General features: G+C 43.6%; 4 protein-coding genes across 7 annotated transcripts; 2 read left to right on the forward strand and 2 right to left on the reverse strand.

Annotated features, from left to right (window-relative positions):
- Window positions 1-3,335: 3,335 nt before the first annotated feature.
- On the reverse strand, window positions 3,336-4,493 carry LOC9651611 (ubiquitin-conjugating enzyme E2 35). Of its 2 annotated transcripts, XM_024665914.1 has the most exons (8): window positions 4,347-4,493; window positions 4,263-4,290; window positions 4,090-4,176; window positions 3,977-4,035; window positions 3,862-3,903; window positions 3,739-3,812; window positions 3,583-3,680; window positions 3,336-3,519 (listed from the first exon to the last, which is right to left on the reverse strand). In XM_024665914.1, exons 1-8 carry the CDS (start codon window positions 4,392-4,394, stop codon window positions 3,482-3,484), a joined length of 474 nt encoding a protein of 157 aa, XP_024521682.1. In that variant the 5' UTR covers window positions 4,395-4,493; the 3' UTR covers window positions 3,336-3,481. The 2 variants fall into 2 exon arrangements, with proteins under 2 accessions (XP_024521682.1, XP_002992245.1); XM_002992199.2 differs by having other exon boundaries at window positions 3,977-4,176.
- A 38-nt stretch (window positions 4,494-4,531) lies between these two features.
- Window positions 4,532-6,372, forward strand: LOC9651612. 3 transcript variants are annotated; one of them, XM_024665909.1, is made up of 4 exons: window positions 4,532-5,123; window positions 5,670-5,838; window positions 5,912-6,155; window positions 6,210-6,372. In XM_024665909.1, the coding sequence occupies exons 1-3, from the start codon at window positions 4,582-4,584 to the stop codon at window positions 6,122-6,124; spliced, it is 924 nt and encodes a 307-aa protein (XP_024521677.1). In that variant the 5' UTR covers window positions 4,532-4,581; the 3' UTR covers window positions 6,125-6,155; window positions 6,210-6,372. The 3 variants fall into 3 exon arrangements, with proteins under 3 accessions (XP_024521677.1, XP_002992208.2, XP_024521678.1); XM_002992162.2 differs by having other exon boundaries at window positions 6,227-6,372; XM_024665910.1 differs by having other exon boundaries at window positions 6,247-6,372.
- Window positions 6,373-6,392: 20 nt separating this feature from the next.
- Window positions 6,393-8,122, forward strand: LOC9651398 (ferredoxin--NADP reductase, embryo isozyme, chloroplastic). Its single transcript, XM_024665908.1, has 6 exons — window positions 6,393-6,516; window positions 6,576-6,620; window positions 6,681-6,746; window positions 6,816-7,127; window positions 7,213-7,432; window positions 7,491-8,122. Exons 2-6 carry the CDS (start codon window positions 6,588-6,590, stop codon window positions 7,985-7,987), a joined length of 1,128 nt encoding a protein of 375 aa, XP_024521676.1. The 5' UTR covers window positions 6,393-6,516; window positions 6,576-6,587; the 3' UTR covers window positions 7,988-8,122.
- A 938-nt stretch (window positions 8,123-9,060) lies between these two features.
- LOC9651400 (ribosomal RNA small subunit methyltransferase) lies at window positions 9,061-10,553 on the reverse strand. Its single transcript, XM_024665944.1, has 2 exons — window positions 10,219-10,553; window positions 9,061-10,151 (listed from the first exon to the last, which is right to left on the reverse strand). Exons 1-2 carry the CDS (start codon window positions 10,531-10,533, stop codon window positions 9,402-9,404), a joined length of 1,065 nt encoding a protein of 354 aa, XP_024521712.1. The 5' UTR covers window positions 10,534-10,553; the 3' UTR covers window positions 9,061-9,401.
- Between the last annotated feature and the right edge of the window lie 359 nt (window positions 10,554-10,912).

Here is a 10,912-nt window from a genome sequence, read left to right on the forward strand (position 1 = left end):
AGCTGCCACGAGGCTGGCGGCTATTGACGGACAGCGACGGCCGTATTGTGTTTTTGAGTCAATGATCACAGGCTGGCGTGTTATGTTTTAACATATGCCACGTCACGTCCACGTCACCGTACACCTGGTGACAGCTCGGATGGGGGAATGGCGACAAAACTAAGCTTTGCGTGGGGAGAGAAAACTCCCTTGGACCATGCAACAACCACGTGAAATCGGGGATTCTTTCGGTCATGAAAGAATAGCTCTTGGTTTGTATGGTTTGGTGGCCCACATATTTTAATGATCGCCTGCCTGCCATGGTTTGGAGAGGCCTCTCCATCGCCGAGATAATGAGAGTTGCGAGCTATCTATCATCATCCATCGATCTTTTCATGTCTGTGTGTGGGTGATCGCCGTATATCTGTGATATCTTTCCTTTCCACTATTACATATGTACTCATGAATTCAAACTGTATTAATGTGGAAAGTGTATCGCAGCTATCATGGATGTCGATTAGGTCGGGTCTTCCAGAAAAACAAACAGCCGTGGAGCCCCTTGGTTCACGCTGCTGTGACCTTGTCATTGATTCGTACCCTTGAAGTGCCTTTGACAATCATGAAGGCATCTCTTTGGTGTATGAATTGTAATCACTTTTAAGTAATAATACAGGATTCCACATTGTGAGCTTATCAGGCCACGTCGAAGTTGTGTTGGTAATGTAAACACCTTCTCTCAAATGACACAATGTGGATTCTTAATGGCTTCCCAAAAGGCATTTATCTGTGCAAAGGTTATAAGATTGTGTTTACTGAGCTATTGTATGTGAATTAGCTAGTTGATTGACTTCATATTCATCACAGATCCTCTCCATCTCCCTCACGGTCTGTATGCTTTGTCTTCCAATCTGTGACTACATTGTTGTGGCAATCTGACTGGAAGGTATGATATGCCATTTCATGCAGTCTTTGACACCTTCTGTCCATGTTACTTCCAATGCTCCAATGTATATTGCAAGCAACGGAGGTGAAATGGACATCCTTGTCAAACACCCATGGTGGATGGAATGGGGTTGCCACTAAAGATTTCTAGCTTCACCAATCTATAAATCTCAATGATGATGGCTATAAGCTGTCTTGGGGCATCTATTTCCAAAAGCTGAATGATCAGCACGTCTAGACACCATGTCAAATGCCTTTGCAAAATCAACGAAGCCACAAAATATGACTTGTGATGCTTGTCTCGTGCTTGTTCTAGCAGCATTCGTAATGTCAGGATGTGTCAACGCCGGCATAATGCTTGTGAAAGCCTGCTTGTCCTTCTGCATGGATATATCTCCATTTGTTTGCACTTTAGTAAAGATTCCTGATACTGCTATTGAGAACAAAAGTTCTCAATCTGATGGTTGCATTACATCACCTGTGGCACAATCTGATTAACTGGTTTGGATTGGTGTGACAACTTTTGCTAGCCATTGCAATTTTGTTGCCCTGAGCAGTGCAGTTATGCCATTAGCATCTGATGCTTTCCCAACCTGAATTGTGTTGACATGAAGCTATGTTGGGATATTTATTATTGAACAATGAACAACATCATAAACTTATTTGTACCAGGTAGAGTCAAGGGGTGAAATTCAGTAAAGTTGAAGATTTAAACCTAAGACCACCAAGTAATATATAATTATCATAAGTAATAACATCACAACTTCTAATTGTAATCAAGAAAACATAAATAAATCTCTTATATATAACTTTAAAACTATAAAACATCAGAACTTTTTAAAATTAAAATAACTAAATTTATTTTCTTCATCACATCTAAATCTATTGTTTTATCATTTTCTCAAAACAAAAATACTATATAATTTCTCTTCTAAATTTATTATATTAATTATTAGATTTTAATATTATTTATATATATATAATTATTATCATCCTCTATTTATAATTAATATTATTTAATATCATTCAATTTTTGTTGTTTTTTTCCCTTTATTTTACTAGATTATTTCAAAGTAATCATTCAACTTGAGGATCTTGTATTTCTCCATGAATTGGACCTAATTCTTTTACTCATTCACAAAGTGAAACTTGACATTCCTTGCTACTTAAAAAAAATAAAGATAAAAATATATAAATTAAATACTAGATAATGAAACTTGAAGTATTAGTGTATGAATTTACTCATGCTAAATTCTTTGAAAGTTGTAAGTGAATATGAGAGGAAAAAAGTATTATAAAATTTTTAGTAATATATAAAAATATAATATAATATAACTTGAAAATTAAAGATTTTCTATAAATATACTTATAATAAAAAATCATAAAAATGAATTACTTTACAAAATTTATAGCATTTTAAAATAATTAGTTATATATATTTTCTTAAACATTGAACATGTATGATCAAACATAATTTTGTATTCCATGCATTCACATTGTTATATTATATTTTAAGAAAATTAAAACTAATTTATTTTTCTCATATTTTTGCAATGAACTATTAGTAAATTTTTTTGGGTAAGATACCTTTATTTTATGTTATTTCATAAGTAATAAAATCTAGGATAACACAAATGATTATGTGTTGTTTAGAAAGTTTTCTAAGTTTTAAATCTCATCTTCAATTATAAAGATCTCAAGTTACCCATAATGATATTAGTTATGACAAAAGCCCACCATGCTCTTACAAAAAAAAAAAAATTATCAATCTATAAAGAAAGGTATTATAAACTCTTTAAATTTATTAAAGTAGTTTAAAATATATAACTTGATAAATAATAATATATAAGGAAAAAATACAATCACAACAACATAAAACCAACAAACATTCTAGTGGGCTATGATGGCGATGTCTTGTATTAGCAAATATTGCAATTAATGAGTTTCATGAGGACAATAATCTATAAACTAGATGTAGCTTTAATAATTTGTAAAAAAATTATAAATATGTATTTTAATATGTTGAAAAACCAAAAGAAATAATAACTATCAAATTTCAATAGTGGTTAAGATTTATGTTTTCTTCAGTAGAAGGAAAATTTGAGAAGTAAAATAAAAAGAAAATAAAAAAAAAGAAATTAAAGAATAATTATTTTACAAAAAAATTAAAATACTCAAATCTGATTAAAAGTCCATCATAATGTCTATTTGATATAAATTTATAAAAATTATCGTCATATATATGTGAACATTATAGATACATAGGTAATACAACAAAATTAATATAAACTATTAAAGAAATAAAGTCAATATATGATAGAATTAATTAAAACATTAAATAATAAATAATAGCATTAGACAACCTTTAATCCTATATGAATAGAATATACAAAACTAAGTAGCATATACTCAAGTTTCATAGAAAAAGAAATGTTATTGTTATTTCCCTACAAATACGACATTCGAGCATCAGGTTTGTAGCTAGTGTTTACACTATTTTTACAAAGAACCAAAGCAGAAAAAACTAGACGAACGAACGGGGACTTTCCGAGCCATTGATTTAATTGGAGGTAGCGTAGAGTTGGGTCCACTCTCTTGCTGCAGAGGAAAGTACCAATGCATCTATCAAATTCTAACACCAAAAGAGGATTCTTGTCTCACCAGTTGCGATTGCTCCTCCTTGGTCTGTCTTCCAGTGCTTGGCGATGTTCTCGTCCAGGGGATCCTCAGGATTTGGAGCACTCAAAAGAGCTTGAATACTGTCAGACACAGAGCAAGGAGCCTAAGCATAATAACAACGGCAAGTGATTCAGTCACCTCAAGAGCACAGTGCGAATCTGAAGAGCGGGGCTCCATTTGTCTTTCAAAATGTCTAAACAGATCCGGCCCAGCTGCAAAGACAGTGTTAAGAACAAACGCAAGCGTAGCAGTGAGTCCCACCTTGTCGATGTTCGGGTGGTAGATTTTCGTCAAGAAGCGAACCTATTGCAGTTCTTGTCAAAACAGTGAGACCTCAAGTCAGTAAGAAATAAACCAGCGAGGACAACCTTCGTACCTTTGGGGCAGCCATCGGGTATTCCTCCGGAAGAAAGAGCTCCAGCCTGAACGCGCCACCTGAGAAGAAACACAGTAGCTCAGAGGAAGAACAAAGTAAAAATGAAATCTTGCCTTCATACGGTGACTGAGCGGGGCCAAGGATCATCACACTGAAGTATCGCAAATTATCTTCGGCAGGAGAAGCGCTGATACCTTCAGCTGGAAGAGAAGCACAAAACCACAAAGAAAAACATTTAGACATTCTAGGAATGGAATACGAAATGTCCCGACGCAATCGATCTCACCTGGCTCGGTCAGTAATCGCTGAGTTTCCTGCGGATCAAACGAAACATGAGCTCTCACGGGAAATTATCGGAGCTACTACTGACCTTGATGATGCGCCGCGGGAGATTGCTGTTAGCAATGGCGCCCGCCATGGCGGCAAGATCTGGAGAGCACGGAGATGGATCGACGGCGCCGGAGCTGATGGCGCGCAAGCGAGACGACCGCCTGTCGCGAGAATCTCTTGCCCTAGAACGCAAGCACCTCTACTTTTAGGTTGTCATCGCTAAACTCCAATATCGACGGTCAGGATCGCTGGGGCTGAATTATTAGGGTTCTTGGATGAGGAGCGTTGCCCAGTGGAGGAGCCGCATCGCCAGCAGCGCGAGATCATCTGCATTGCCGACGCCCTGGCGATCGGGCGCGTCGGCGGTGGCGTGGGAGAGCACATCGAGCGATTCCGGGGAGAAATCTGGTGAGAAATCTGGCGATGAGGAGGAAGGAGGAGAAGGAGAGGGAAAAGAGGGCAAGGGGCGCAAGATTCCATACTACAGGGACGTGGAATTCCACAAGAAGGCGTGGGACAAGAGGATGAAGCGCTGGGGCGAGGCAGAGGGCGCGGGCAATTCGGTCTACACGTTTGGGAAGCCCGAGCCCGATTACACGGCATGCCTGCTATCGGATGCAAGCAAGGAGAAGATGTATCAGATGCACAAGGAGAATCCAGAGGTGAATTCGGTGGACAAGCTCGCGGCCGAGTATCGCATCCGGAAGCAGCGCGTTCATGCCATTCTCTGGCTCAAGGAGCTCGAGAAGGAAGAGGAGGCGAGGCTTGGCCATCCTCTGGATGATAGCGTGGAGAAGTTCTACGAGAACATGTATGGGTAAGTGTTCTTCCTCTCTTCCTTTTTCTTCTCTTTCGTTTGTGGCAATGCTTGTTCTACATTCTCTCCTTCTTTTCCATCTCATCCATCTAGGAGTTTAGAACATCAGTGATCTCCATTCTGATCGCATCGAGAGAGCCTTCTCTTCCTTTTTCTTCTCTTCAATGTGTGTTTTTTATTCTCTCATTTTTCCTCGTCTAGAACTTCAGTGATCTTATTCCTGATGGCATTGTGAGAGTCTTCGAGTTTTTGTTCTAGGTTCCATCTAGGAGTCTAGAACTTTGTTCTTCGTTGCTCATTGATGAACGTCCTTGAATTTTTCAGGCCTGTGAGTAAGTCCTTTTTCTTCTCTTTCGTTTGTGTCAACGCATCTCTCATTCGTTTCCTCGTAAATCTCATCCATCTAGAAGTCTAGAACTTCAGTGGTCGCCTTCCTGATCGCATCGAGAGAGACTTCCAGTTTTGTTCTACGGCCCATCTAGGAGTCTAGAACTTTGTTCTTCATTGCTTTTACTTTCTGGCTGATGAACGTCCTTCATCTTTCAGGACTGTGCAGAAGGCACAGAAAGGCGAGAGGCACACGACGGACATCGAGATTGGTCCCGACGGCTGGGAAGGCAAGTCCCAAGACCAGGCATTGAGAGAACAATCCGAGAAGGAGGAGCGAATTCTGGTGGAAGAATTCGAACGGAGGATGGAGTTTAACAAAAAGCAGGCAAGATACCAGTTCTCTTCTAGCTTCCATTCTTTTTTTCGTGTAGTAACACTCAACACTGGATGGATGGCAGATTTATGGCTTCGTCAAGACTCACATCATGAGCCGGAGGAGGCCGATCGATGGCTGGAGCTACATGGTCGAAGATCTGGGCCTGGAATCCAAGAGGGGAAGAAGTGGTGGAATCCGGAGTGTGACGGAGCCCGACGGTACCAGGAGAACTTTAAACGAGGAGGAAAGAATGTGGACGAAGCGTGAGAGAGTCGTGGCTAGGCGGAAACCATAGCTCTAGAGTTCCTTGGATCATCTTCGTCAAGGTACTGTTTTTCTCTTCTCTCATTCTTTTTTCTACTCTTGGGATCGATCCAAAGTTTGGATGTTCTTCCAGAAAATCTTTCTCTACTCCAGTGATCCTTGCGATTGATCGCGTTGTTCCAGAAAAATCAAGCGAGAGCGAGGATGTTTAGGTGAAGCTAGATTTTTTCTTTAATGTGAGAAGGGTCAAGTGAAAATACTAAGAAATATTCCAGGGCTTAAATAAGAGATCCCTTGGCTATGGCCAATGGTCAGCGAGAGAGAAGAATCCCTAGCGCGCAGAGAAAGGTCGTTGGCTGCGCTTTTTAAGCGCCCCGGGAGGCCAAGCAGCTCTTCTTGACCCATCGATTCGATCGATCGCAGGTATTTCCTCGTTTTCCTGGCCGCATTGCGCTGTAGCTGAGGTCCACTCTCCTCTCCAGGCGATCGATCTCATGGCGCTGCATGCAGTGGGGCATTGTTTCCAGGTATCCATCGATTCTCTCTCGAAATCTCTCGAAAATTTCTCACGATCGATGATTCTCTAGGGGACCGTGCTAGCGCCTGCTCATGGGGCCAATTTGCGCTCTTCGTCGCCATGCGTCAGCGTCAAGGTGAGAAATCAATCCATCGGGCATGATGAGCGCTATAGAAATCTTTTCCCTTTGCTTGTTCTCGAACAGATGCCTCCCGCGGCTCAAGGATTCTCTCTGGATCTTCATGCTGCGGCATACTTTGGTGAATCCAGGAAAGCTGCGAGGAGAGTTTTCTTTCGAGTGAATGCCAAGGTTGCTACTACCGCTGCTCCAGATCTTGACACCGCCAGCGACCCTCCATTGAACATATTCAAGCCCAAAACTCCATACACCGCGACCATCAAGTCAGTGGAGAGGATTGTTGGCGACAAAGCTCCTGGCGAGACCTGTCACATTGTGATCGATCACGGTGGAAACGTTCCTTACTGGGAAGGCCAGAGTTACGGTGTCATTCCTCCGGTAAGTTCCAGTTCTCTTTTCTCTCCTGTTCGCTATCCAGCTCTTTTTTTTTTTTGTTCTTGTTCTGAGCTTGATGACTACTCAGGGTGAGAATCCCAAGAAGCCTGGAACTCCTCATGCCGTGCGTTTGTACTCCATCGCGTCGACGAGATATGGTGACGACTTCGATGGTAAAACAGCGAGCCTTTGCGTGAGAAGAGCAGTCTACTGGGATCCAGAGACGGGGAAGGAAGATCCTGCAAGAAAGGGAGTTTGCAGCAACTTTCTCTGTGACAGAAAACCCGGAGACAAGGTCCAGATCACAGGCAAGCTTTTCCTATACAGTTTTTGTCTAGTTTCTTCTCTCACATCCAGTGTCCACAGGGCCTTCGGGGAAGATCATGCTACTACCAGAAAGCAACCCCAAGGCAGCACACATTATGATCGCCACAGGCACTGGTATCGCACCATTCAGGGGCTACTTGCGAAGGATGTTCATGGAGGACGTGAGCTTCAAGTTCGGCGGCTTGGCGTGGCTCTTCCTGGGCGTTGCCAACCGTGACAGCCTCCTCTACCACGACGAGTTCGAAGGCTATCTCAAGGAGTACCCGGACAACTTTAGATACGACATCGCGTTGAGCCGAGAGCAGAACAACAAGCGGGGCGGGAAGATGTACGTCCAGGACAAGATCGAGGAGTACAGTGAGGAAGTTTTCAAGCTTTTGGACGAGGGAGCGCACATATACTTCTGCGGCTTGAAGGGGATGATGCCGGGCATCCAGGACACGCTCAAGAGAGTCGCCGAGGAGCGAGGAGAGTCTTGGGAAGAGAAGCTGTCGATGCTCAAGAAGAAGAAGCAGTGGCACGTCGAAGTCTACTGAAAGATGATCGAAGAGAGAGAGAGACATTCTCTTTTGGTTTTAATCCTTTTTGCCATTGTTTTGTAAGAAGGCAGGAGAATTGTCCTCCTGCAGCAAAAAAAAAACCAAAGCGATGAAAGCCGATTTAAATGAGAATATTCTGCTATATTCCGTATATGAGGTGGCAAATATATGACGATTTTGCCCTAAAACAATCGCTGCAAACTGGTGCTAGGTTACTGTTTTTTGTTCCATTTTTGTGTGATCTACGATCGGCAAAACGCCATTCGAGCCATTGGAGCGAGAGGAGATTTCTGGAGCGGTAAGAGAGAAAAATGGCCACTTGGAATTTTCCCGCCCCCATTCATAAAACTGTATTAAGCCGTGTCACCCAAGATAGGAAAGATTCTATGTACTTGCATAGCCGAAGGAATTAGAGTGGAAATGGCATAAGCTAATGTTAGTCCTTGACTACTTCCTAGCTAGAGACGCACGACACTCTTTTGTATTGATAAGATTGTTTTCTCGCATTACACAGGGTAAACGTCCCCAGAAGTCTGGGCAGGGCCTTGAATGGGGACCTTGCGACTTACAGGCGCATAAACGAAACGCACAGGAAGGTGAACTATCGAACCAGCAACACAGCCAACGAGAGACGGAAGCCTGAAGAGACGCAACTCTTCTACAAGGTGAGTTTTCTCTCTTATCAAGTTGTTTTTTTCTTGCCGGCTGTTGAGCAGTTTGGGACTGATTTTATCTCATCCAGCGGCTGATACCCTGGCAAGTCAGAAGAACAAGTACAAACGAGAAGGACGGCATCCAACAAGAAAGAGGTGAATCTGTTTTAGCTCGTGCTGAGATTTTCGTTTGCAGCTTTGAAGCAGTACCTTTTGGAAGATGTGCTGAAAGATATTGCACGAGTTTTCCTTTACGTGGGATGTTAACAGTAACGAGGTGGGATAGCTTTGCAAGTTTTTGGATCGAATCTATGTGTGTGATGTGTGCCAGGGAGAAGTGAGTGTTTGTGATCCAGCACCAAACTTGGAGAAGAGCATGAAGATCACGAAGAGCTCCAGGAAAACAAACGCTAAGAACATAATTATTGTGAATCGCATGGCAACTGATGGCTTTCTAGTTTTTTGAGTGGATACAGAAAGCTTAAAGGTTATAGTGGTGGAAGTGTAAATTTCCTGTACTCCACCGCGACGAGATATGGTGTGGTATAAAAGAGCAGTCTTCTGGGATCCAAAAACGGGGAAGGAGTATCCGGCAAAATTGGAGCTTGCAGCAACTTTCTCTGTTGGAGACGAGGAAAGTTCTCAAGCGGCTTGAAGGGCATGGAAGACATTCTCTTTTGGTTTCAATCCTTGTTTTGTAACAGGTTGTCCTCCTGCGCGACCCGAAAGAAAAAGAAAACGGCAAGCTTTTGCTTCGCTCACGATGAAAAGTGTACACCCGCCTTGTTGAAGGACGCGAGCAGCGTCAGAAAGTCGTCCTGGGTAAGCTTGGAAGATCTCTTGTCCAGATATTTCCCTTTCTCCAAGATTTCTAGCAGCATCTCCTTGGTCTGGCATTTCGATCCATCATCGTCTACGTCCATTCCATCCTCGTTCTCGTTGTCACCGTCTTCTTCCACTTCCATCCCAGTTTCTTCTTCTTCTTCTTCGTTGGAACGAGAATTCTCTCCCAGCATTGTGATATCACCACCCCCTCCCTGTTCCTGCGCTACCGCCATCACCGCCTTGCGATTCCTCTCCACGAGCTGGACGACGTTTTTCTGCCGAAATATCGATCCCAGCGTCTTGTTCTTCCGGTTGAAGCACAGCCGGACGAGACCATCCCACTCCTTGAAGCTCACTGGAGGCAAAGGATTCCGGGGCTCGATGCGTACCACCGAGGAGTCCACCTTTGGTGGCGGCCGGAAGTTGTTCTTGCCAACTTTGAGGAGGTGATCCACCCGCGCGAGGAGCTGCGTGTTCACGGACAGGCGGCAGTAGAGTGGATCCGCGGGCTTGGCGACTAAACGCATCGCGAACTCCTTCTGGAACATAATCACCGCTGCTCGAAAGAGTGGCCTGTGCGAAAGGAGCTTGAATGTGAGGGGCGATGATATCTGGTAGGGAATGTTGGCAACGCACACATCGAAGTATGGAAGCTCGGTCTTTAGAACATCTCCCTGGATGATCTACAAGCATAGAAGAATATCACTCATAGAATCGATTGACACGGACCAAGAAGTAGAATTCTCCTACCTGGAGATGATTTGCTTGGGGAGTGCCTTGGACGCGCCTCTGGAGCTCCAGCACCATTCTGGGATCCAGCTCCACGGCAATCACCTTCTTAGCGACCTCGAGCAGCTTGACGGTGAGATTTCCAGTTCCGGGCCCAATCTCCAGGACAATGTCTGTGCTCTTGAGCCCGGCCTTCTGCACGATCGACTGGACAATGAGAGGATTCTTGAGGATGTGCTGGCCCCGCGACTTGTAGAACTGGATTCCGCCCTGGAACTGGAAGCGCTGCTTGCCGGACCCAGCCGCGGTGGCGGCCGCCTTCCTCATCTTCCCCATTCTCCCTCTCTTCTAAGCCCTAAGCCCTAACTCATTTAGGGCTCTTTAAATATTCGGCATTTTGAATAAGTATATTCTGTTAAGGTTACACATTAGGAGGAAGACGATAGCGCAAGGGAGGTGGCGGCTCCAAAGAGGAAGTTTTTGCAAGAAAGGACCTTTCTTCCTGTCGGACAATGATTTACAAGAGGGACTTTTCAGAGCCGACTGGTGAGGACAAGCTGGACAAGAGGTTACCGCCCAAGGTGATGCAAGTCAAGGGTTTTGGCCAGCGTGGCTGCGTCAAATGGACGCATCTCGTCAACGAGGACACAAGCCAATCGGACACACCGTAAGGCTATTCATCAGAGTGCCTTCTAGGATAGGAAAAGAACTCGTA

The sequence above is a fragment of the Selaginella moellendorffii genome, unplaced genomic scaffold, assembly GCF_000143415.4.
Source record: "Selaginella moellendorffii unplaced genomic scaffold, v1.0 SELMOscaffold_130, whole genome shotgun sequence".
In the NCBI taxonomy this organism is placed as follows: Eukaryota; Viridiplantae; Streptophyta; class Lycopodiopsida; order Selaginellales; family Selaginellaceae; genus Selaginella; species Selaginella moellendorffii.

Coding starts and splice junctions, on each gene's coding strand:
- LOC9651611 (XM_002992199.2), bottom strand. CDS start 4,394: ATGGCGGGCGCCATTGCTAACAGCAATCTCCCGCGGCGCATCATCAAG. Junction 3,813..3,861: donor ACCACCCGAACATCGACAAG/GTGGGACTCACT, acceptor CTGTCTTTGCAG/CTGGGCCGGATCTGTTTAGA. Junction 3,681..3,738: donor ATTCGCACTGTGCTCTTGAG/GTGACTGAATCA, acceptor TGTGTCTGACAG/TATTCAAGCTCTTTTGAGTG.
- LOC9651398 (XM_024665908.1), top strand. CDS start 6,588: ATGGCGCTGCATGCAGTGGGGCATTGTTTCCAG. Junction 6,621..6,680: donor CAGTGGGGCATTGTTTCCAG/GTATCCATCGAT, acceptor ATGATTCTCTAG/GGGACCGTGCTAGCGCCTGC. Junction 7,433..7,490: donor AGACAAGGTCCAGATCACAG/GCAAGCTTTTCC, acceptor CAGTGTCCACAG/GGCCTTCGGGGAAGATCATG.
- LOC9651612 (XM_024665909.1), top strand. CDS start 4,582: ATGAGGAGCGTTGCCCAGTGGAGGAGCCGCATCGCCAGCAGCGCGAGA. Junction 5,124..5,669: donor TTCTACGAGAACATGTATGG/GTAAGTGTTCTT, acceptor TTCATCTTTCAG/GACTGTGCAGAAGGCACAGA. Junction 5,839..5,911: donor TGGAGTTTAACAAAAAGCAG/GCAAGATACCAG, acceptor GATGGATGGCAG/ATTTATGGCTTCGTCAAGAC.
- LOC9651400 (XM_024665944.1), bottom strand. CDS start 10,533: ATGGGGAAGATGAGGAAGGCGGCCGCCACCGCGGCTGGGTCCGGCAAG. Junction 10,152..10,218: donor CCCAAGCAAATCATCTCCAG/GTAGGAGAATTC, acceptor CTATGCTTGTAG/ATCATCCAGGGAGATGTTCT.